We start from the raw sequence: 26,408 nt of genomic DNA on the forward strand, positions 1-26,408 counted from the left end.
CTTGTGCCTATTTTTGAGTTACCCATGTGTTTGGGGGGCCTATAGTTCCTCATTGCTTTCTCCATGACAACAACTCGGCCAATCAGAGTTGACTTGTGACCGATCAACACCCCTTTCTCTTTCAATATGAACTGTTGCAATCATTTGAAATTTGGCAGTTTTGCATTTGTCCTGATGAGTACATCAAAAAACTTAAACAAAGTGTCTCTCTTTTCATCAATATTCAAGTTCCCAAATGACAGAATTAGAGTTCTTAGAGGGGCTAGGTGATGGGCAATTTTGCTGACATGAGCATGTTTATTAGTACAATTTACTGTGTTAATGGATAATCAAACTTCAGCACAAAACAAAGCACCCACTGTTTGTGCAGCTTAAAAGACCCTAAACCTGCCGCTGCATTTATCCTTTCAGTTTCTCTTTCCATAGAAATGCCCGAATCCCAGAAGCATCATTTTGTCACTCAAGATAAGCAAGCCTTAGCAATACATCACTGACATAACAATAAGCAAGTACCAGCTCAGCTGACTTGCAGTGACTTAGATAAGGAAAAGGCAGAGGTGGTGGTTGAAGAAAGGTTTCTGCTGAGCAGAGGTCACAGCTGCTGCCAGATTCTTTACAATTGGCAGTTATCAAAGGGAATGCTTTCTGGGCATGAACAGCTGAACCAGGAATTTGTTGTCTTCCAGAGTAAAGTGCACAATGATTTGAGCAGAATCCTGAAATCCATTGCCCAGTTCTACATTGAACAGCAAGCACCATCTACAACATCTGCAAGGGGACCTCAGGCATGTAGAAGGCAATCGCAATTCGAGCATCTCTTGCAATGATGCCAAACCTTTGGGAGACCCACAGTCCGTGATGTGATGCCATGCTTACAGCTGCATTTCAGGCAGCTGAGAGTAAGGGATTCAGCGATCTTGTTGCCGTGCAATGGTTTGCGCTGGAATGAAGTTGTAGCCGATGTGAAGACTCGACTGCCAGTCGGGGCATTTGACCAGACGATCAAGTGGGTGGCTTGGTAATTACCACCAGTCCCTTTCCAGGAGAAACTGCTCAAAGCATACGTGCCCCACAGCTGAACCAATTTATTCCTGGTACATCAGCACGACTATATGAGTCTGTAGTGTATAGGGGCAGATGGCAAGAAGAATCCCGAGCTGATTGTCCTTGCTTAACCCTTCCAATGAAGTATCATTTAGAAGTAGTATAGGAGAAAGTGCTTGAGGCATTAGTACCTGCAGCACAAGAGGACAGCACAGAGGCATCTTATGCTAAACACGCACTACATCTTCGCCATTATTAGAAAGGTCTTTCATATGAAGCACCACACAAAGGCCCTGTTTACCTGTTGGATATTAAAGATCTCATGACACGACCAGAAGAGCAGGGGACTTGCTGCTCAACATTCATCCTAAAACCACAGTCAGCAAAAAATACAGATAATCTGGCCATTTATCTTGCCGCTATTTGTTAGATCCGGCTGTGCGCAAATCTGCTGTCGCTTCTGTCTACAAAGTAATGGTGACTGCACTTCAAAAGCATATAATTGTCTGTGAAGTGTTTTAAAACAAGCTAAAAGCATGAAAGGCGCTATATAAAAGCAAGTTCTTCCTTTACTGAAATAGAGGCACAACATCCACTAAAACGTTCTGTGTTTATCTTCATGATATAAAGAGAGCAAAATAATAAAAAAACTGTGAGCAAAATAAGAAATAGTGGTTTGTGAGTTCATAGTGTTTCCCAGTGATTGGTTTCCACCACCTTTAATAGAAGATTGCATCATTCAAAAGCACTAGGTCCTCATGCTCTGCTGACTTGCCAGTATCAACATCCTTTTCCTGCTGCTGCTGCTCATCCATACTTAGATGGATAAGCTTTTTTATGGCAGTGTGCAGAATACCACGGCCATTCTTCCAACTCTCTCTTCGGCACATTGTAAGACATCCTGATGCAGTATAAACATTGGAACTGTTTGAGAACACCAGATGTCTACTCAGCAATACTTCTGGTGTTCACATGCACTTCCTAAAAGACTCTTTGCTGTGTGGTGCAGGGCTTATTTAGCAGATGGATTTTGAATGGATTACTCATGGGGCTAATTTTCACCTTCATGCTTGGGCAGTAAGTTGCTGAAGCAGATCACTCACCCACCGTTCATTCCCATCCAAATCAAGCGGGCTCTATAAAAGGTGGGTGATCTGCTGTACTGGTTTACTGTGATGGCAAAAATTACCCTCACATCTCTGAGGAGCCAACTTTCAACCAGTTGCCATTTCAGAATAATTGGGGAGCGCGCAGTTTCATTAAGAAATGGGCCTCGTTGACCATCCCTGGAAGCTGTGCAATGAGCTGGAGAATTCTGGCAGCAGTAGTCGCTGACCATTTGTACATCAATAATTGCGCAAAAGATGTCTGCCCTGCATGCCTGCATCACTGCAGCAACTAGACTTCAAAAGTATTTCATTGCTTGTTCAGCACTATGGGATGCCCTGAAGATGGGAAAGGCGCTATATAAATGCAAGACTTGCGTTTCCTGATGGCAATAGGATGTTGCACAGGTGCATGAATGTAGTTGGTACCCCAATTAAAGGAACCGTGTCTCCCGCTACAGCTGCTTTTACATCCAGGTATTGAGTGTAGCATAAAGATCAGCATGTCAAACCCGAGTATCCGTGACGTTCCCCATAGAGCAGTAAACTGGCTGATCACTGTGATTCCTCCTGCTGGTGCCTAGAAGAACCCTGTGGCATAAACATTTGGTGTAGTCTTCACTTTATGACTGCTGGCAACGTGTTGCTGATTCTAAAAGAATGCACAGGTTTTCCTGTGGTATTCATTGTGGAGCGTAGCCTCCTCACAAAGTGAAGCTCTGTCCCCTGCGGTTGATACACAGCCCTGGATAGCCTAGTCCTTCCCTGTCCCTCCTTTCCTGTGTCTGCTTCAGCTTGCCTATCACACTAAGACCTGCTACAGTGATCTTTTGAAACCACTGAGTACCTGCGACGTATTGGACCACCATCAGATATTTGAAAACCATCTTTTGTTTGAGTACCTATGAGAGTTGGTTGTGATTAAAATCGAGGATGAATTCGTTGCTGATTAATTTTAGGAGTTGAGGAAAAATTGAGGCCACTCCATGATCATTAGCGCATAATACTCCTGCACCTTAATACTTCCTCAGTGCATGTGCTCAATCTAATGACTTTGTCTCTTGTCCAAATCGTTTGGGAAGCTTTGTGACCAAAGACAAGCCAATAAGCAACTAGCAGATAGTTCAGTGTCTAATTCCGTACTTTGCATTATCGTCCTGCAGCCAAGGAGCCTGGGGTAAGGTCATTCCACCTTTTTCTTTGCTGTTTCCTGGCTACTTTCTCAATCAGGCTCTGATAGTACTTACAGAGCTACTATCTAAAGTAATCCTCACAGGTTTGCTGAACACTGCTGCCTGGACTTAATTGATTCACACCATAGGGACCCTGGCAGATTTCTGGTAGCTGTTATTATAGCTCCTTAGCAAGGGACTAACTGCTCTGAATTTGCACTACTTTGCTGCACTCTGACATTACATGGAGCAGGCTTAAGTGCAGCCTGATTACCTTTCTTGTAGAACCTTCACTCTTTGTGTGATAGGCATTATTCACACATTTTATTTGTGTGCTAAGCAAGTGGCTTCCCCAGAGCTTACCAAGCTTGGCTTTAAGGTGTGTGGAGGATACATAATGTTTGAAGAATGAAAAAGACCCCATAAGGTAGGGTAAGGAACCTACATTTCTCTACAACACTGTTTTGAATAACTGATATGTATAATCCTTTCCCAAGGTTTTTAAAATATGCAATCAGGGAGCACAGTCTTTCATCCACCCTCCTGGATTAAGCATTCATCACGCTGCTGGCCAGTGCCTCGCTAAGCACACCTCACACTGCCGTCAGCTTGGGTGGTAAGCCTCAAACTGCAGTTGAATGTTGAACTCAAACTTTGCTGGTTGTCCTGGATCTCAGCTGGAAACAACCTTCAGCCTCTCTTTAAAGTGTGGGATTATAAAAGGAAGGAAGTAACAGGAGTGAGCATGAGTACAGTTCCCTTCAAACTTGCAGTGTTCATTTTTGTTACCAGCTGCACGCTTATTGCAAACTCTTTGTAAATGTTTGCAGTCATTGTAGAATAGTTTGCAATGTTTATATCTTCAGATTTTGTCTTTTAGTGAATACGAAGAAAGATTCTGAATCTGCTCCAGTGAAAGGCGGTACCATGACTGATCTAGGTAAAGAATAGTCTATCATTCTATTTATCTGTTCATCTCTGCCTATCCATCTCTACCTCTATCTCTCCACCTATCTACCTATCTTTCTGTCGCTGTCAATCAATCTGTCTACCTCTCTCTCTCTCCATCTATATGTTTAGCTCTAACCCTCAGCCTACCTCGCTACCTAAGTTTTAGCAAAAATGAGTGGAGAACCCTTGCTTCTGGGTTTAAGTCCCACTCCAGTCCAGAATCTAGACTAAATTTGCAGTGCAGTACTGAGGGAGCTCTGCCTTGGATGAGGTACCCTGTCTTGGACGAGATGTAAAACTGAGGTCCCTGTCTCCTCGGTCAGGTGAAATGTTAAAGATCCCATGGCACCGGTTTATGTTTACCATACACAGTCACATAATTAGCAGCATTCATTTAGGCCCAAAAATTGCTTTCCATAATAAACATAAAAGGTCTTAGCACACCAAAAAAAAAGGAAGTAAATTGAAGTAACTGTTTAAAAATTGTAACTAAAGCGATAGCTAAGTTAAATTAACTAAAAAAAAGTTATGCTCATGTTTGTGGTACTTTTTAACCAGGTCTGGTCAATCTTGTTCAAGTTGTGAGCAAGATCAGTCAGAAGTGAAAGCTGTTGAGACCGACTGAATTTCCATTTAACAAAAACATTGGGAAAAGGTTTACTTGTGTAGTGTCGATTCCCTTGGGGTAGATAACACCATGGGCTGCTAACTGCCCGTTCCCCCACAGGTTTCTTCAATGATATTAATGGGGAACACAGGTCTGCCCCCAGGAGTTGACTCTGCTGTACCATGTCCTTAAGGACTGGAGCCCCATTTATAAGGGAACTGAGCACAGGGCAAGTGGTCCATGTAGCAGCCTGCTTGGCATGTCCGACAGTTGCCATGAAGCTCAGTAAGGCTGGCTCTGGAACATGTGCAGACTATCATACAGGGAAAACTAATATTTCTGTGATCAGACATCAGTGTGGTGGTCCACCACTCAGGTGTCCAACCTGCAAACCCTGAACCTTCGCAATCCACCTAGGCTGTACTCTCTAGATGTTTGGAGGATCCAGATCATTATAACGGAAATCCAACAAGATAGGGAGGCTTCACTGTGCAGAACGATTTCACATTTATCTTTTCACCTGTTATTTGATAGAAACAGGAAAGAATCTTTTTAATACTCTGGACTTACAGGGGCACTATTAAAACCATTTATACTTCAGGCTAGACCCGCAGTGGTGATCTCTGTTTTCTCTTCTAGATGAACAAGAGGATGATAATCTGGAGATTGCAGGCAAGGTAAGAATGCTGCTCATGCATCATTCCTGCTCACTCTGTACCACTTCAGTTGTTAGTTTTGCAGGGTTCCCTTTCCCTCAGTTTTTTCTTTGCTTTTAAACATCTTTTGGAATTGTGCGAGTTGCTATTTTTGAATTTTTGAGTCTATCTTTGCTGAAATAATGAGGTAGAGTGTAGAGGATGATTAACTGTGCAAGTACTGGGCCACAAGCGAAAGCCTAAGATGGCAAAGAGGCAGAGAGGGATATTTTTACTTTTGTTATTATTTGTTTCTACTGCGCTGTTCCCAAACTGAGCAAGTCAGTCACATCCCAGGAGATGGATACTCCTTACACAGCCAGAAGGCCAACTGCGATCCAACACGGGACCATTTCAGTGATTCTGCCTGCAGCTGTTCTTGCCCCAGTGCAGACTCCCTGGTAGGGTAAGAACCAGGAAGGTGTCAGTGTTCTGTTCCATGGACAAGTCACCGTTGTGGACAACTTTCCCAAGAAAGTTTCAAACCGTACAGACATTTAGAGCATGCTGTCTGCCTGCATCAGTGTATATTCCACTGACTGGCCACTTGCTGCAATAGAAGGCCTGGAAATCCAGCTGCACACTACCTAATGTTTTGGCACTAAACAGCCTTCCACGGCTCCAACAGTGCAGGATGTGCATGCTCATTACATGATGGAAGTGTGCCGCTGACCATATTAGTGCAGCCAAAAAAGCCCATGGCCTGAAGCAGGCGTTAGGCTCCTTTATATATAAACAAGGGCCCAATGCCTGGTTGAGGCCCTCCATTGAAATATTGGTTTGCCCCGAGGCAGTCAAAGCTGTGAACCACATCTACACGCAGCCTAACAGACAGTCCTTAAAAAGACCAACAAGGCGTGTGATTAAAATATACTGGCCGCAATATGGATAGAGCAGGGATGAACAGAGTAGTCCTCCTGACCTCACATTCAAACCACATGGTACGTAGAGAGAGTGAGACAGTCATGCAGGGAACGAGAGCAAATTGAAGATATGTATGATCAAGTGGTGTAATCGGGAGAGAGAAAGAGAGTGACGCGCTCAACGGGGGTGCTGTTTGCCACTGGGAATATGACTGAAGTAGGGAAGCTACTGTGTGCCACTGAAAATTCCAGTAAGTCATGTTCCTGATGCTAATGAGGAGTGATGCTCTAGCATGGAGCTACCTTGTATTGGAGCAATGGCACCTGTAAAATAATCTTGCTCACAATTTGCCCACTTCTTTCAAATAATGATGCTGGTCAACATTCAATAACATTGGATTGCACTCTTCTATCTACTGTGCTGCATTAGCCATAACTCAAGCTGTGTTAAATACCTCTGTGAAGCTCTCTGCTGATCACATGCTTGAAGGTTCATGGTTGAACGTTGTTTCCCAGGGGCATTCAATTTAAAAGGTTGTGACTTTTTGCAAGGTGACTGCCTGGATATGTCAGGAATGTGTTCTGTCATTTGTGAATGGTCCAGTATCAGAAAACTAAGTGGAGGATCGGACTTAATAACAGAATAAGTCCTTTGCACACAGCAGCAGAAGGTGAATTGTGTTTTCCTACTCCAGGACGAGGAAGACACTTCTGCTGGAAACAAAGGGGAACAGACAAAGAATCCTGACTTACATGAGGACAACGTGACAGAGCAGACTCACCACATCATCATACCCAGCTATGCAGCATGGTTTGACTACAACAGGTATCCCTGTGGCAATTGGTGCTTTTATTAGCTATGCTGAGGCTGACGTACATTTTTTTTGGTGAATAACGATCAGTTATCATTACTTGAAATCTTCTAAGTCGGATATTCATTTTCACTTCACTTATGTCCCACTGCATATGGTTTGCAAGTTCCCAGGATAGTACTGTCTTTCATTTGGGCTACGAGGTACGACAGATATGCTTTTCCCATTGAATTTTATTTCCTTGATCTGATGGGCCAAATGAGCTCCTCCTGTGCTGCAGTCTGTAACTGTACAGGAAAATTATTAAAGTAGATGGCACCAGTTAAAGAGGCCAAATGGGCTCTCCCTGCATTGAAATTTCTATAATCACTGAGCATACATGTGTTGTATGACAATATGCACTCCAAAGACATTAATATTTCTACCCCGCCAAATCCAAGAGTCCAGGTGGCCTACTATCTGCATCCAAGAGGAATCAAAGGAGGAATTTGAACTTAACCCGCTCAATAGGAACCTGTTGAGATGAGACTGGAAGCCTGTTCTCTGCACCGCCCCTCCCCCCACCCCCATCCCCGATTTTACTGCGTATCGAAGTCCGTGGGAAATAAACGGGTGGTCGATCTGATGCTGCCAGTTTCCCGCCGTGTGGGTGAGGTTAAAATTACCCTCCAAATCTAACTCTGATGCCATGTTTCTCTCACCCTAAACTCAACTTGAAGGAGAACAGCAGGAAAGTGATAGGCATCGGGGGAGGGCTGGGTGGGAAGAGCTACTTATCTCAGGAAGCTCCCCTCTTAACTGCCCAGCCAGCATCAAGTGTTTCCAACTTATCTCGAATTTCACTTCAACTTTTAATGTAATCGTTTCAAATCTAGAACAGAGACATTAGCAGACTGGAGCACACAATATTAACACTTAGCTACCTGGAAACACAAAAAGGACTCCAAACTCCTCGTCATGGGGCTGTAACTGAGCGCAGGTTATCATGGAGCTTCCTTTTGGGTGGAATTTTGAGCGGAAGTTAATAGTTCCGACAAGGCCTAAATTATTATTCTTCTCAACAGTGTCCATGCCATTGAGCGACGAGCTCTCCCAGAATTCTTCAATGGAAAAAACAAATCCAAAACCCCGGAAATGTGAGTATTTATTTGCAGATAAGTCATCGCTTTCTGTAAAGAATAGTAAATATCAGATTGGTTCCCAGGAGCACAACACATTGGAAGACTTTAGTTTGAGTTACAGCTCTTGAAAGGAATCAGATGATGTACCAACATAAGTACTCCCAGTTCAGGATGTCAACTCATGGGATCCATTAAATTATGACAGGCAGAAGCCCTTCACTTCTGAATTGGCAGGTGAGGGGATCATCTTAAAAGAACCTTGATGACCAGTTTCACACTCCTTAGTTGTGGCCAATGGTTCATTCCCACACAGATCACCAGTCATTTATATATATATATATATAAAAAAAACTACCCTGCAGCCAAGGCATGCGAAGGGGAGGCATTGAAAAAGTTGCTGTCTTTAAGGGTGCATCACATCCACTAAACACACCTGGCTCCTTTAAAGGATTCATAGAGAATCAAATGTGTTACAATCCCCATAGAGACTGAGAGATGAATTGCCCTAACGACTAATGGAAATCACCAAAGCACAAGATTTCTCATTTTAAGACTTTCACTGTAACAAACCAAAATCAGCATGGAACTAAAGAAAAGGCACTTCTATTTAAATTAACTAGTGCAGTCAAGATGCACCTTACAACCCCTTCGCTGTGCACTGGACTTCTGGCAGACGTGTAGCACTACAAGAACAAGCCCAAAGTTCCCCCTGGCTCTCCAGCAAGCTCACTTCACCCTGCTGCACTAGGTTGAAACTTCCAGTGTCCTTCGAAAGTCATTCCACTCAGCCTGAGTCTTCTGGATTTGACTTTCACCAGCAAGGCCCACCTCGGTGACTCCTTGTTCCTTAAATGTCCAAAAGCCCTATCAGTCCTGCCCCGTTCCTTTTGAACAGAAATCCCGCTCTCGGAAGCATCCTGCTTGTTTATTAACGCAAACCAGCCCTCCTCTACCCCACACAGCAATATCTGCTTTGTCTCTGTCCCTGTGTCTCACAAAGCAGCTGTCCCTTTACCGTGAGTTACTGTGTGCAAGTGTGAAAACTGTCACTTGATTTCAATAGGTTTCTGTGTGAGTTTCATCTCCATAGCAGCCAGATCACAAAGGCATGTCTCTGAGCTGGGGTGCTTCCGAATTCCCAATTAAGTTAACCTTAAGTTAAAGGAAACATTTTAAAACATAACCATTTTGTAAAGTCCAGTGTTCGTAACAAATGGCAGCCATAAGCAAGTAGCCAATGTGGATTTCAAAGTACTGGTTGCTGGGCTATCTCAGGATCTAGCATAGGAAGGTGGCCCATTACTAACACTTTGTCTCCTATGTTAGTCACATAAATCAGAAACAGTATTGTAGTGGTTATGGTATTTAACGATCAACATATTTCAAATCCTACTGTGGCTGGTTTTAAAATTGAACTCAACAAATCTGGTAATTTGTGGGCTGGGACCATAAGAATGACCATGAAAGCAGCCTAATAGGCATCAAATGCCAACCAGTTCATTAACGTCTTAGATGGAAGAGAGCCTACCACCACTATCCGTTCTGACCAACATGTGACACTAGGCCCACACTGAGGGTGACTCTTAATACCCTCAGAAGTAATCTAGCAAGCCATTCAGTTGTAAAACAATCCCTGTCACCACAAGGATTACAGCAGTTCCTGGAGAAGGCCCACCATTGGGGGAACTAGGGATGGACAATAAATGTGGTCAGCAACAACCACATCCCAAAAACAATAATAATGAGGTGTAGCAGACTATTCTTCCCGCTGAGGTAGCACTCAGAAGGAACCCCCGATTAGACAGTTACAGAAGCACACAGTATGCTGTCACCAATGGGAAGCACCAGAGAGAGAAACAGTAATAGCACATACAGTGTATACAGCAATAGTGAGAAAACAAAATAGTTCTAAATTTTGTTCTGTCATAGAGACTTTGTCAGGCTCAGTGGAGTCACTCACCCCTGTAAGTAGATCCCACGTTCTCTATGTGCCAGTGTTGACTCATACTGCCTAATGTCTAACTATGCAGTAACACAACCACCTAGCAGTATACTAATAGTATCCCACTGTGATCTTAACTTAATACCTGTGTTTTTCACATGTATGCCTCCGACCTTTCCAAAGGCAGATTGAGAAAATACTTAGTAGGATGAGATTATACATGAATCATTAGGGTGCTTTATTTCACAACAAGTGAACATACAGAGCAACAGTCATGGTCACACTCACTTAATCCGATCAGTACAATGTGTAATAATACATAATAGTGAACATGCTGTTCTTCTACTTGACTTAAACTAAATAATTTCCTCTATTCTTCTGTGCCTGGCCAGAGTTTGCCCTCATAGCTTCCTGTTTAAAGATTGACTGACTTTGCAGCCTTTGCTGGACCTGATTGCCTGTGTCTCTGCCACTAGCTTTTACATCCCAGTGTTCACAATCTGAGGGGTGGTCATTGCCAGACCCCCTTTGCTGAGCCTCTGGGACTAGGAACCTTCTCACTTGATTGATGTGAGGTGTTTACTGATTACCAAGACAGGCTTTAACGATTTTTTTTACCGTCTTCAGGAGAACGATTCCAATGTCCAGTCTATCAGCATATGAACCACCTTTTATCTTGGTGCTTTGATTTTGAACTTATGTAAAAACACAATCCTTAAATGCAGCTGTTTTTCCGAATCCTTTCTGTTGATAAAAGGTCCAAGTATTTCCAAACTTGGCAGACACTTTTAAGAAGAAACTTCCCACATGAGTAAACCTCGGCAGTACTTATTTTAAGTGCACACACATCTCAAAAGAAGTGACCAGACAAAACTGACATCAGTGTGGGACCAAGGGGCTGACTGGATTTAGGACCCTCCACTGAGGATCACTCGCATTTATCGCGAGGCCTTCAAAAAGGTGAAAACCTGATTCAGAAATATGTTGGAGGGACACACTTTGAATTAAATTCAGGGTTGGTAAATTGGCAAGAAAGAAACCTGAATTTGTATAGCACCTTTCACACTCCGAGGATATCTCCAAGTGCTTTACAGCGGCCGCCAGTTTTGTGTAGCCAGCTCCTACAAACAACAATCAGATAAGTGACCGACTCATCTGCTTTTGAAGGTTGAATGTTGGTCAAGTAGCCTGTTCTTGGAATTGTGTCGTGGGATCTTTTGCTTCCACTTGGGCAGGCAGATAGGCCTTTAACATCTCAGTCAAATGCAGTGCTGTACTGGACCATCAGATTATGAACTGTGAACCCACTATCATCTGATTCAGAGGCAAGAGGGCTGCCATTGAGCCACGCCTGACAAGCAGACACATTCCTTTACTTGGGCTAGCTAGCAGCAAATGGAGCTCCATATGGAGAAATGTATATTGCAAATAAAAATAGGAAGCACGTATACCCCATGGGTGGGTTAGAACTGGCCAAGGAGGAAGGTGAGAAAGTTGCCTCACTTCTCACCTTGGCCTAACAGTGTGAGAGGCCAGTACACAAAGTGATGAGGATACTAGGTTGCATCACAATGTCAGTTCATGCTGTACAGTGGCCTGGTTAAGCTGAACGTACAGTACTGGGAACAGTCTGATCAATCCAGGCTCTTGAAGTCTTGTGAAGTCTCTTAACAGTGACATTTTGGCAAAAATTGATACTTCAACCATCTTTTTAATCCCATTCTTCCCCAGTTACCTTGCCTATCGTAATTTCATGATTGACACGTACCGTCTGAATCCACAGGAGTACCTCACCTCAACAGCATGTCGTCGGAATCTGGCAGGGGATGTCTGTGCAATAATGAGGTATGCAATAGAAAAGAATTGTTAAAATCCACTTAAACAAACTTTATAGCTCCTTAATTTATTTTTTCTGAACATTGCTTTGAAGAACTTAACTACGACAGCTCAGAAACATGTTGTTCTACTGTCCATATTGTAAAGTGCAGAGAGTGGTACGGAGGTCAGTGGTATTAAACCTTTTTGAAAGCCAGGTACATGGGTTACAGCTAGGGCTTAATGCGTGCACCCACTGGGAACTCATCTTGCCGATGCCTCCCATCGCTGATCCCTTGGACTCTGCCAGCAGATTAGCAATTGCAACCTCTCTCTGCAATTCCCTCCAGAATGTCCATTCCCTTGTGAACAAGCAGCTTGCTTTCCATGACCTTATGGATGATTGCATTACCTTGCCTTGACAGAAATATATTTTCTGCATGGCGACACTTTGCCCCTTACTGAAGCCTCTCTGTCTGACTACACTTTCCACCATCTGTCCCACCCGAATTGCTGTTGTGGTGGTGTTGCCCTCATCACCAAATCTCACTGTGGTTCCTTCCCCAACTCCAGTGGTACTTTCTCTTCCTTGAGCATCTTGACCCACTCTTCATGCATCACTTTTAAAATCCTCATTCTCTACTCCATCAAGTACTCCCCCAAGCTTCTTTCCCGATATCTTCCTTCCTTTCCTAATTTGGTGACTTCAATCTTCATTTCAACTCCCCTGTCCCTTTCTTCTCTGAGTTCGTGGCCCTCCTGTCCTCCCTTAGTTTCTCATTCCATTTAAAATCTCCTTTCCATATTCACAGACATTCCCTTAACCTCGCCATCTCCCATGGCCTCCCTAGTCCCATTGTCTCTGACCACTTCCTTCTATCCTTCATTGCCCACATCATCTGACCCCCTTCTAACTCCTCTTCCTTCTGCATCCACCCCTGGGAAAAACTCCTTCCCCCTCTCCTCCTGCCCTTCAGAGTCACTTAGAATTGCAATCTCTAATCACAACTGTCTAGTCTTTGGTCTTCCATTCAGCACAATATTTCCACAGCTATTTATCTTCTCAACCATTGCTTCATCTCTGCCTTTGATGCCCTTGTTCCCAGTAAAACCTTTACTCTCATTCCTCCTGGTATGGCCCTGTCTTCACTCCCTTAAGTCCAAGCGTCACAGTTTTTGTGTCAACTTTTCCCATGATAAATTCCCATGTTCACATTTATTATGGGTTATGCCTACATATGTTAGGCCAGGACAAAGCAGCCCACTTGATTGGCACCCCATCCACAAACATTCACTCCCTCCACCACCGACGCCCAGTAGCAACATCTACAAGATGCATGGCAGCAACTCACCAAGGCTCCTTCAACAGCACCTTCCAAACCCACGACCACTACCATCTAGAAGGACAAGGGCAGCAGACACATGGGAACACCACCACCTGGAAGTTCCCCTCCAAGCCACTCACCATCCTGATTTGGAAATATATCGCCGTTCCTTCATTGTCGCAGGATCAAAATCCTGGAACTCCCTCCCTAACAGCACTGTGGGTGTACCTACACCACGTGGACTGCAGCGGTTCAAGGGCAGTTAGGAATAGGCAATAAATGCTGGTCTAGCCAACGACGCCCACACCCTGTAAATGATTTTTTTAAAATGTTAATTGCTATGATTGAGCAATTTGGCCATTCAGTACTCACAATATTGCTTCTGAAGTTGTTCATCCAACATTTTTGTTCCTCAGTAACTGACATTTCTAATGTGCCAAATAAGTATATAATCAAAATTTTAAATTGCATATTACAAATCTCATGATGAGGATGAAATTAATTCATTGAATTGTCTTTTTAATGCTTTGTTAAAGTCTTTTCTTGAAGGCCTCAGTCTCTCCCAGGAGTCTGAGTTAATTCAGTGTTCAGGAAAACATTTGAATTTTGAAGCCAACTAATTGTCTCATCTGTTGTCACTTAGAAAAGAGCAGCGCAAATCATTTTAGCCTGTGAGATAAAGGTTTGACTGTCCAGCACCTGTGCGGCAGAGGAGAAAAAGAGAAATGTAGTGGGAAATTCGGGATAGAGGGAAGCATGAGTGACAGGGGGAGGGAATGAGAAGTACGTTGCTGAGATTACACATGGTAAATTGAAGAATATGATCCCTATTGACTGTCTTTGGTTTTTTTTTAATGCTGCTGTATTTAAATCAATTAAAATATGTTTCACACCTTCAAACAATGAGTCAGCAAAACACAGGTAAGATAGTCAGTTAGCTTCATAATAAAGTATTGTTTTATTGAAATGGAACTGTCACTTCCTTTCAGTTTAAAGCGATTTCTGACATTCATTCAACACAGCACAAGAGTGAGAACTGGGGTCACTTGTTATTTGCATACATATGTAGATAGCCAGGCTGCTTTACTTCAAAAGCAGACACTTTGCCTCAATAAAGCTTACAAACTTTGTTCTCGTTTTCAACATATTTTAAAATAAAACTGCTGTTAGAAAGCAGTGGCAAATACTTGATTCATATAACTGACTGGTACTGATGCATCGTGCGAAATTGGATACACCTCACGTCCTCAGACTGCTTAATCCAGATTTAACTGAGTATCTCAGCTCTGGACAGAAATGTCAAGCCTAAGTCCAGACCTTTGATGAGATATTAAGAAAAAAAAACACCACGGGCAATTCAGTGGATTAATTTGATCACATTATTCTGAAGTGAAAATTATTAGCTTTAATTTTCAGTGATTTGTGGGAAAACAGCTCATGGCCAAGATGTGCAATTTCATAGTCATGGTTTGTGTAAATGATTTCCATTCTCAGAATTTATAATGTCATAAAATTGACATAAAAGCGTGATCAAAAACATAGCAATAAGAAGTAACATTTTGTAGATTGGAAGTGTGTGCAGATGTATGCTTTTTAATACGTTGTATAGATTGATATTCAAAACAGTGACATGCAACTATCTTCAGCCAGAAGTGCCGAGTGGCTGATCCATCTCAGCCTCCTCCTGAGGTCCCCAGCAACACAGGTGCCAGTCTTCAGCCAATGCGATTCACTCCACGTGATATCAAGTGTGGATGTCATAACTGCACTGGATACTGCAAAGGCTATGGACCCTGACAACATCCCGGCAGTAATTCTGAACACTTGTGTTTCAGAACTTGCTGCAACCCTAGCCAAGCTGTTCCAGTACAGCCACAACACTGACATCTACCCAACAATGTGGAGAATTGCCCAGATATGTCCTGTACACAAAAAGCAGGACAAATCCAACCCGGCCAATTACCGCCCCATCAGTCTACTCTCAATCATCAGTAAAATGATGGAAAGGGTCATCAACAGTGCTATCAAGCAGCATTTACTCAGCAATAACCTGCTCACTGACGCTCAGTTTGGTTTCCGCCAGGGTCACTCAACTCCTGACCTCATTACAGCCTTGGTCCAAACATGGACAAAAGAGCTGAACTGCAGAGGTGAGGTGAGAGTGACTGCCCTTGACACCAAGGCCGCATTTGACCGAGTGTGGCATCAAGGAGCCCTAGAAAAACTGGAGTCAATGGGAATCAGTTGGAAAGCTCTCCGCTGGTTGGAGTCATACCGAGCACAAAGGAAGATGGTTGTGGTTGTTGGGGGTCAGTCATCTCAGCTCCAGGACATCACTGCAGGAGTTCCTCAGGGTAGTGTCTTAGGCCCAATCATCTTCAGCTGCTTCATCAATGACCTTCCTTCCATCATAAGGTCAGAAGTGGGGATGTTCGCTGATGATTGTACAATGTTCAGCACCATTCGCAATTCCTCAGATACTGAAGCAGTCCATGTCCAAATGCAGCAAGACCTGGACAATATCCAGGCTTGGGCTGAAAAGTGACAAGTAACATTCGCACCACACAAGTGCCAGGCAATGACCATCTCCAGCAAGAGAGAATCTAACCATCGCTCCTTGACATTCGATGGCATTACCATCACTGAATCCCACACTATCAACATCATGATGGTTACCATTGACCAGAAACTGAACTGGGACTAGCCATATAAATACTGTGGCTACAGGAGCAGGTCAGAGGCTGGGAATCCTGCGGCGAGTAACTCACCTCCTGACTCCCCAAAGCCTGTTCACCAACTACAAGGCACAAGTCAGGAGTGTGATGGAATACTCCCCGCTTGCCTGGATGAGTGCAGCTCCCACAACACTCAAGAAGTTCAACACCATCCAAGACAAAGCAGCCCACTTGATTGGCACCACATCCACAAACATTCACTCCCTCCACCACTGACGCACTGTAGCAGCAGCGTGTGTACCATCTACAAGATGCACTACAGCGACTCGCTGGGTCAAAATCCTGGAACTCCCTCCCTAACAGCACTGCGGGTGTACCTACACCACACGGGACTGCAGCGGTTCAAGAAGGCAGCTCACCACCACCTTCTCAAGGGCAATTAGGGATGGGCAATAAATGCTGGCCCAGCCAGCGACGCCCACATCCCATGAATGAATAAAAGAGTCACACTGCTTCGAACCCTAGCCCTACTTTCCTTGTCGAAACCTGGAATTGTTCCCTTGTCAACTCACCCCTTCTCCACCCTACTTCTCCATGTTAACCTGCACAGCCTGTATTTTCTTTCCAGTAATTCCCTCTCAGACTCGGTGTACGTCAACCTCAATCAAGATGTTTGCTTCCTTCATTTCAGATGTTTGCTTTGCTTTGAATTCGATCCATGTTTGTGGTTGCACAGAGGGGCACAACAAATTCATATTTAGTTCCTGTTTTCTCGTGACATCTCTTGGTTGTTGCAGGGTGCACGCTTTTCTCGAGCAATGGGGACTCATTAATTACCAGGTGGATGCAGAAAGCCGACCGACACCCATGGGTCCTCCCCCAACATCGCATTTCCATGTGCTCGCTGACACACCTTCTGGACTGGTACCTCTTCAGCCCAAAGCGCCACAGGTTTGTTTCACAAGTTACTCTATATGCAGCAAAGTCTCTTTGGCATATAAGCTGACAGATGAATTCTCTGAATAGTACTCGTTCCGTTAGTACTGTATTACATTAATGATGCAGAAAGAGCCAGATTATAATTTGAGGCCCAAGTGTCTATAGCACCCCCTGATGGCAGTTTTCTTAATGGGATTGGCAACAGGTCAAAGTGCAGTTATATTACAGGAGAGCTTTATTTTAAGAAAAAACAAGGCTAATGAAACTTGTTGCGACTTGCACTAACATATTCAACTTTTGACAGGCGTCTGCATCCCAGCAAATGCTTAATTTTCCCGATAAGAGCAAAGAGAAGGCAGCAGACATGCAGAACTTCGGACTGCGTACTGATATGTACGCTAAGAAAAACGTTCCTTCTAAGGTAAGGCAGGGTTTCAGGCATGACTCGAGGCTAATGGCTTCATAGGTTATAACCATCTGCGACAGGATAAACGTGATATGCAAAAGGGGTGGAAAGATTTCCAGGTTAAGTGGGGCTATATCTATTCATAGTGTGGTCACGTTCCCAAAACAGGCATTTTTTTTCTTTCAAATGAATTGAATTGGTCATTCAGTTTGGTCTCATTTGATGGAAGCACCCTCTGGATAGGGACTTAGCAAAAGATTGCTTTCTGTGCTCTTTATAAAGAATGGACATTGTGTCTGGAGTCTGTGTGGGATAATTTCAGTGTTCTCTCCCAAGTTACTGCTCAGATGGAAGCCATTCGGCCCATCATGACTCCGCTTTTTGGTCGAGGAGCTGGACTCCAGGTCTTACCCAACATTTCTCTCTCATGCAGCCCTGCCAAAAATAGACCACTGTTTGTGGGATCTTTCTGTGCACAAAGTCGGTGCTACATTCACCTTCATAACATCAGTGGCTTCAAAGTGTCTGATCATTGTGAACTGCTTTAGGCTGTATTGGTGATGCTGGACTGTTATCATTCCCCCCAGGAAGGCATTGCTTTGATTTCGCTTCTACTTTCTTCTCCCCCCAGAGTAAAGCAGCTGCTAGTGCTACCCGAGAGTGGACGGAGCAGGAGACACTTTTACTGCTGGAGGTAAGAGCATGCGATTCTAATTCCAGGCAGGTTGGACAAGTTAACCCAAAAACCAGTAAAATCAGGCCACAAAGCACTCATGCCTGAATGACATTCCGTGTCCCCTCACTTTGTGGCTTTTGGCCCCCCTCCACCAGTCAATGGTGACGTCAGCCCTCCCACTCTTGCTTGGCTAATATATAGAAACTTCTCAGCAAAAAGAGATTCAAGGTCCACCTAGTTTGTCTTGTGCCATCCATCCTGTTAGTCACAGAATACAATGTTAATGAGGTTGTTGACTTATCATAGCAAATCAGTCTTCTATCACTTAGTCTACAACAGACCCAGACATAAGGTGAGGAAACCCCGGAGTGGTGGAGAACTTGGAGAACCATGGGTCCAAAATCACCTATTCCTCCCAAGCATGGTACACTCACCATGTCATGTCTGAAACTCCTCATGCACTGTATCTCAAAATATGTGATGTTGGGATGCTAATGCTGGCACTCTCCTCTCTACTCCACCTCAAATCAACATTCCCATGTTGGTGTGACTTGCCCTTCAGTTTTGCTGCTGATACTGTGAAAGTGCCTGATTTCTGCTCAACCCCCTACCTACAGCTGTACACAAGTAGTGCAAGGTCCACTTATTTGTATAATGTTCTGGTGTTCCAAGCCAGTAACATACTGTTGGGTGCTCAAACTTCTCATTGTGTGCCAGAAACCTACCATGTATTGATGACAAGGATCATGCATTTTGTTTTATTTTGGTTAACTGCAGAATTTATTCATTTTCTAACATGGGCTTGAGGAGGGTGCAGGGGCAGGGCTACCTTTAACTCTCTAAATTCCCTGCCATGTTAGACTGGTCAGTTTTGGACTGATAATATGGAGACTGGCCACCCGTCACAACTAAAGATTGAAAAGATATCGGGGGAACAGGAATTAACACCTGCAGCAAGTGGACAAGGAGTGTGTTTTGTTTGACAGAACTTATTTGTGTCCAATAACTTATAGATGGTCACAGGATTGCAAAATACCTTTGACCACTTGCTGTGATCAAAGGAATGATCTTTGTATTTAGCATAAAAACAGAAGAAATAGGATCAGGAATAGGCCATTTACCCCCTCGAGCCTGCTCCACCATTCAATTACATCATGCCTTAACTCCAATTTCCTGCCTCTCGCCATAACCCTTGACTCCCTTGTAGATCAAAAATCTATCAAACTCAGCCTTGAATATATTCAATGACCCGGCCTCCGCCCTCTGAGAGGAGAAATTCCTCCTCATCACTGTCTTAAATGGGAGGCCTCTTATTTTTAACCATGGCTCCTCTGTTATCATGGGCTTGCCTCTGGACGCGTTAGCTTCTTACTCTAGAAGAGATCTCGCTGGAGCCAATGGTCTTTGTTCAAAAAACATTTATTTACATACTATTTACAAATAAGACTAACATATAGTTAGAGCTGCTCTCTGAGATGCTACCTCGGTCACATCTTCTCTCAGTGAGTGACATCACTCCTTTTGCACGTTCTTATTAGCTATTGTTATTATGCCTCTCCCCTTAAGTTCACTCTTCCCACAAACTGTTAACCTTTTTTTTATTCGTTCATGGGATGTGGGCGTCGCTGGCTAGGCCAGTATTTATTGCCCATCCCTGTTCAGAGGGAATTTAAGAGTCAACCACAGGTAGGCCAGACCAGATAAGCACAGCAGATCTCCTTCCCTATAGGACATTAGTGATGGATTTTTACGACAATCGGCAATGGTTTCATGGTCATCATCAGATTTTTAATTCTAGATTTTTATTGAATTCAAATTTCACCATCTGCCATGGTGAGATTTGAATCCTGGTCCCCAGAGAGTTACCCTGAGTCTTCTGGATTACTAGTCCAGTGACAATACCACTATGCCACCACCTTCCCCCATGCACTATTTACAGTTTCTATCCAACTCCTACTCCACCCCCTCCCCCCCACCCCTCCCCCGCCCCAACCTGTATGTCACTTTTGCCAAAGGTGTCAATCCTCAACAGTGTTCTCAGCTCCCTTGTGGGATGTATGTGTTCCCTTTCCTTCGGCTTGGAAGGTAAACACATTGGTGGATTGATGATCTGAATGTAAAGGCAGTGAAGACCAATCAAGGAAAAACTGATTCAAGAGAAAACTCTCCAAGACTCCCAACGACTCCCAAGGAAGGCAACAGGCTGAAATTCTCTCTCTCATCTTCTTCTGTGTTGCACACTGGGGGCAATTGAAAGCACGGGTTTGACAAAATGAAGCACTTTGGGCTCCTATGAAGAACTTTGAGTTGTATCGTTCACCGCCTGCTGTGACATCAAGAGAAACATTCAATACATGTGTCAGGAATGAATCTGGTAGACGAAAAGAACAATGCAGAACATCCTGAAGACACTGCTGCATACAAGGAAAGGAGGACTTCCCCATTGCTCTTAGGGTAGGGGGCTTCACTTTCTGTGGGTTGTGGTATCATTTCCACACTTGCTTCAGCATGAGGCTGCTCTGCTGCAGACAATGAGATCTTGGAGCCGGCTGGAGAAAGTAGGTTTTCCCCATCATCAACAATGAATAAACTTCAGGGCTGGGATCTATAGGAAGTTCCTGCACAGTACTCTGATTTGCAGACTTGCTTGAAAGTTCAACATCAGCGTCGGTGTTTTTACTACAAGAGTCTCAGTAATAACAGGAAGGACAGCTAATGTCAGGACTTCTTCAGATAATTGCTCTGGAGCCAACTCTTCTGATGCTGTGGCAATTTCTGTAGATGTGGTACAGCATTTGTACATCCCTGTATTGCAATATATATTGCAGTATGTTCTTATGTTCACTTTTGTTGCACCATTTCTAATGTGTGAATCCTTCTCTGTGGCTTGGTATTGCTAATGTGACTAGCTGGGTTTTTAGTTCAGCATTCTCTTTTAGGTAATTAGACTTCCCAAACTCTTGCTTAATTTTAATATTTTCAAGTTCCATTTGATGCTCAACTTTCAGTTTTTCTAAGGTACTTTTCAGCTGTAGAAGCTCTATAGATTTGGCCTCTGCTTCTTTACTGAGTGAAAGCTTGAGTGCTTCCATGGCTTGCCGATGAGATCCAAGTGCGGGCTCTAGCTAATATTTGTACAGATATGTACCTCGGAACTTTCACTACTGGTTTCATTCAATTTGGAGTTAAGCATCTTATTCTCCCTGGGTAGTTTGTTGCTGGCTGCTTGCAATTGTTGATGCATGTCATCAGTAGGCCCAGTGGAATAAGTAGACAAATTCACCTCTTTATTATTACACAGCCAATGGCAAAGGCTGAGTTACTCAATTCCCAGAGGGAAACTTGAAACAACTGTCATAACCCATTTTTGCAATTTGTATGTTTTGAGATGCAGGCTTTGAATTCAGTAGTAATAAGACCACCGAGTCTCAAGAGGTTTTTATAAAACTAAATTTAAACATTTATTAAGACAAGAAAAATTGAAAACACATAAATACGCCTACAAAATTACTACTATAGTAACTAGAAAAATCCCCTAATTAATCTCTCAGTTACACCCCTTTAAGGCAACAATAAATCTCGTGGATTTAAAGGGGAGAATTTTCTCCCTGTCAGGTGGGCCAGTCAGGAGCGGGCACGGCTGTGCACCGCCATTTTACATGGGCGGGCCAATTAAGACCCACCCAGCGTGATGCATGCCCGGAAGCGCTCAGCACTACCTGTGTGGGCGTGGGGTGGAGGGAGAGTCGGGGCCTGTGCTCTTTTGCGCATGCAAAAGTGCAGATTAAGTTGTTATAAAGATTGAAAAAATAAAATTATTCAGACATGCCCCCTCATGTGACAGTGTCACATGAGCTGGGACATGTTTATGAATTTTCATTAAAAGTTTTATTTAATTCATAAACCCTTCCTGAAACCTCATCCCGCCCGTGGATGAGGTTTCATGAAAAATGCGAAGGCCGCAGGGGCTCTTCGCCTGCCGCCAACCTTAAGGTTGGACGGGCAGCCCTGACAATTACTTTAATTAGTTTACTAATGGCCTTAACAGGCCTTTGACAGTTTGGCAGGCGTGCAGCCAACTCTGGTGCAAGCCCGCCAAACGGAAGACCAGAATGACGCGCGTTGACGTCGGGACACACACCTGATGTCAGAGTGCGTCATTTTATGCGTCGGCTTGCGAAGCCCCTGCATGTCGGCCAGAAGATTCTGCCCAAAAAGACACCTGGAAAAGCCCTGGGTCCTTACTGACAGCAGCTTGAGGCTTCTCACACTTATTGGATCTTAAAATGCCTCTTTACACACAACCTCCTTTCTCCTTTATGCATATCTTTCTCTTTGAATGTAAATTTTCCATTGTATTGCTAGGCTTTTAACTTTACCTCTTCCAACAATAACATCCTTTAATTCCACCAATTTTATTAGTATACTGAGAAAAAATAAACACATTCTCCCAGCTAGGTGCAAGACTTCACCCATTCTTTTGAATGTTTTATTTAAAAATCTAAATTGCCCCCTTGACACCTGTGTTTTTGAACTTCCCCATGTTTATTGAATTACCATTTCAGACCTACACCTCTCTATACACCAAAGCCTCGAGACCAGCTGGTTTTAATCCAGTTAAGACACATATACACACACACAGACACAGGCACCACTAAATTCTATTTAAAAAATAATTTCTAAGAACATTATAGACACTAACTTCTTCATGACAATTACCTATTTCAACAAAAGGATGGTTCTGCTCAAAAGAGACATCAAAGACTTCACAACCATTGGCAGTGGAGCCAGAGTGTGTGAAGGTCCAGGACGTCTTCTCCCAACAGATCATCTGCCTCTGTGATGGCTTTGTTCTCTTGCACTCTTTCCTGAAAGAGCAACTTAAGGTCTAAAATCCCATCTTGCAGGTGGCCACTGTCACTGTAGGTGCCCTGTTCCCACTTCTTCTAGCCTCTCCCCAAAGAGAGGTCAAAGATCCACAATTCCCTCTCGTGGGAGTGGTGAGGAGGATGTAAAGAGGCTTCAAGAAGATTTAGACAAGTTGAGTGAGTGGGCAAATACATGGCAGATGCTGTGTAAAGTGGACAAATGTGAGGTTATCCACTTTGGTAGGAAAACCAGAATGGCAGAGTATTATTTAAATGGTGATAGATTGGGAAATGTTGATGTACAAAGGGACCTTGTACACCAATCACTGAAAGCAAGAATGGAGATGCTGCAAGCAGTTAGGAGGGCAAATGGTATGTTAGGCTTCATTGCAAGAGGATTTGAGTACATGAACAAGGCTGTCTTACTACATTCATCCATCCACCCATTCACTAACATTCGCCCATTCACTAACATTCTCCCATTCGCTAACTATCGCCCATTCACTAACTATCGCCCATTCACTAACGTTCGCCCATTCGCTAACATTCACGCAATCGCTAACTATCGCCCATTCACTAACGTTCACCCATTCACTAACGTTCGCCCATTCACTAATGTTCACCCAATCGCTAACTATCGCCCATTCACTAACATTCACCCATTCACTAACATTCGCCCATTCACTAACGTTCACCCATTCACTCACATTCACCCATTCACTAACATTCACCCATTCACTCACATTCACCCATTCACTCACATTCACCCATTCGCTAACATTCACCCATTCGCTAACATTCACCCATTCGCTAACATTCACCCATTCACTCACACTCACCCATTCACTAACATTCACCCATTCACTCACATTCGCCCATTCTCTAACATTCACCCATTCACTAACATTCACCCATTCACTAACATTCACCCATTCACTCACATTCACCCATTCGCTAACATTCACCCATTCACTCACATTCACCCATTCGCCAACATTCACCCATTCACTCACATTCACCCATTCGCTAACATTCACCCATTCACTAACATTCGCCCATTCACTAACATTCACCCATTCGCTAACATTCGCCCATTCACTCACATTCACCCATTCGCTAACATTCACCCATTCACTAACATTCACCCATTCACTAACATTCACCCATTCACTAACATTCACCCATTCACTCACATTCACCCATTCACTCACATTCACCCATTCGCTAACATTCACCCATTCGCTAACATTCACCCATTCGCTAACATTCACCCATTCACTCACATTCGCCCATTCACTCACATTCACCCATTCACTCACATTCACCCATTCGCTAACATTCACCCATTCGCTAACATTCACCCATTCGCTAACATTCACCCATTCGCTCACATTCACCCATTCGCTCACATTCACCCATTCACTAACATTCGCCCATTCACTCACATTCACCCATTCACTAACATTCACCCATTCACTCACATTCACCCATTCACTAACATTCACCCATTCACTCACATTCACCCATTCACTAACATTCACCCATTCACTAACATTCACCCATTCGCTAACATTCACCCATTCACTAACATTCACCCATTCACTCACATTCACCCATTCACTCACATTCACCCATTCACTAACATTCACCCATTCACTAACATTCACCCATTCGCTAACATTCACCCATTCTCTAACATTCACCCATTCACTAACATTCACCCATTCACTCACATTCACCCATTCACTAACATTCACCCATTCACTAACATTCACCCATTCACTCACATTCACCCATTCACTAACATTCACCCATTCACTAACATTCACCCATTCGCTAACATTCACCCATTCACTAACATTCATCCTTTCATCCATTCACAATCATTCACGCTGGACGTTTAAACTTACCTTACGGCAGCTAGCGCTATAAAAAGGGGTCGTGGTTTCTGCTTCCCTACACCACATGAACTGCAGCGGTTCAGGAAGGCAGCTCACTAGCACCTTCTCAAGGGCAATTAAGAATGGAGAATAAATGCTGGCCTTGTCAGTGACACTCACAATGCCTGAGCGAATATAAAAAAATAATTTTGTGAATTATTATCTCTTGTTTCTCCTGGCGTACAGTTGATAGGATTTAATTTAATGAATATTATTATGTGCCAGTCCCTCAGGGAGAAGATACCAGTCTTGATAAAATTGGCCAAGCATACGCATTTAGATGATACAGATTCTCTTTCTTTCAGTGTTGGATTTGACCATCAATTGTCCGCTAGTTGAAGGTATCAAATTGCCACTTATATGGGGTTGCACCAGCAGCATGGATCAGGAAATTGGCTATAACGCTAGCCTAGCTCATTGATCCCTGGCCATATTCCTAACTGTTATGCTGCTCTGAACTTGGTTAATTAGATTCTGCCTGATCAAATGCAGGTACGTTCCTTCTCAGCGCCAACTCTGTACCTTACCTTTTCGAAACGAAAGATCAGTCAGCCCCTCGGTCAATCAACACCTCACAGTTCTGATATCAAAGTCACGCAATTGTTCCCCCAAAATAGACCACACATGCCTTCTACTGAAGCTGAACTATCTATCTGCCCTCTCCCAACACTTCTCACTTTCCACCACCCTACCCACTAGCAAACACTGTCCACAGTCAGTAGGTTAAAAAAGATCAAGATTCATTTCACGCTGTTTATCTCAAAAACATGTTATCTAAGCCTTGTGACATACAAACATTTGAACAAAGAGCAGGAGTAGGCCATTCAGCCCCTACTCTGCCATTTAATAAGATCATGGCTGATCTGATAGTAATCTCAAATCTGCATCCCACCTATCCCAATAACCTATCACCCCCTTGCTTACCAAGAATTTACCCACCTCTGCCTTAAAAATATTCAAAGACTCTGCTTCCACCACCTTTTGAGGAAGAGAGTTCCAAAGACTCACGACCCTCTGAGAGAAAAAATTTTGCCTTATCTCTGTCTTAAATGGACGACCCCTTATTTTTAAACAGTGACCCCTAGTTCTAGATTCTCCCACAAGAGGAAACATCCTCTCCACATCCACCCTGTCAAATCCCCTCAGGATCTTATATGTTTCAATCAAGTCTCCTCTTTCTCTTCTAAACTCCAGCGGATACAAACCTAGCCTCATAAGGCAACCCACCCATTCCAGGTATTAGTCTAGTAAACCTTCTCTGAACTGCTTCCAACGCATTTACATCCTTCCTTAAATAAGGTGATCAATACTGTACACTGTACTCCAGATGTGGTCTCACTAGTGCTCTGTATAACTGAAATATAACCTCCCTACTTTTGTGTTCAATTCCCCTCGCAATAAATGACATGAATCTGATGACATTATAAGGTGTGCTTGTCTTACTGGATAAC

The 26,408-nt window shown here is 43.5% G+C and overlaps 1 protein-coding gene across 1 annotated transcript in view; it reads left to right on the forward strand.

Moving 5' to 3' along the window:
* The window catches only part of smarcc2 (SWI/SNF related BAF chromatin remodeling complex subunit C2), a 145,374-nt gene that overhangs the window by 84,626 nt on the left and 34,340 nt on the right, over window positions 1-26,408 (forward strand). Inside the window, exons 11-18 of the mRNA XM_078534530.1 lie at window positions 4,203-4,262; window positions 5,520-5,557; window positions 7,134-7,264; window positions 8,315-8,386; window positions 12,045-12,158; window positions 16,926-17,079; window positions 17,372-17,488; window positions 18,105-18,167. Coding sequence (XP_078390656.1) covers window positions 4,203-4,262; window positions 5,520-5,557; window positions 7,134-7,264; window positions 8,315-8,386; window positions 12,045-12,158; window positions 16,926-17,079; window positions 17,372-17,488; window positions 18,105-18,167 — 749 coding nt within the window. The remainder of the gene's footprint in view (window positions 1-4,202; window positions 4,263-5,519; window positions 5,558-7,133; window positions 7,265-8,314; window positions 8,387-12,044; window positions 12,159-16,925; window positions 17,080-17,371; window positions 17,489-18,104; window positions 18,168-26,408) is intronic.

This window comes from Cetorhinus maximus, chromosome X, assembly GCF_964194155.1.
Source record: "Cetorhinus maximus chromosome X, sCetMax3.hap1.1, whole genome shotgun sequence".
Classification (NCBI taxonomy): domain Eukaryota; kingdom Metazoa; phylum Chordata; class Chondrichthyes; order Lamniformes; family Cetorhinidae; genus Cetorhinus; species Cetorhinus maximus.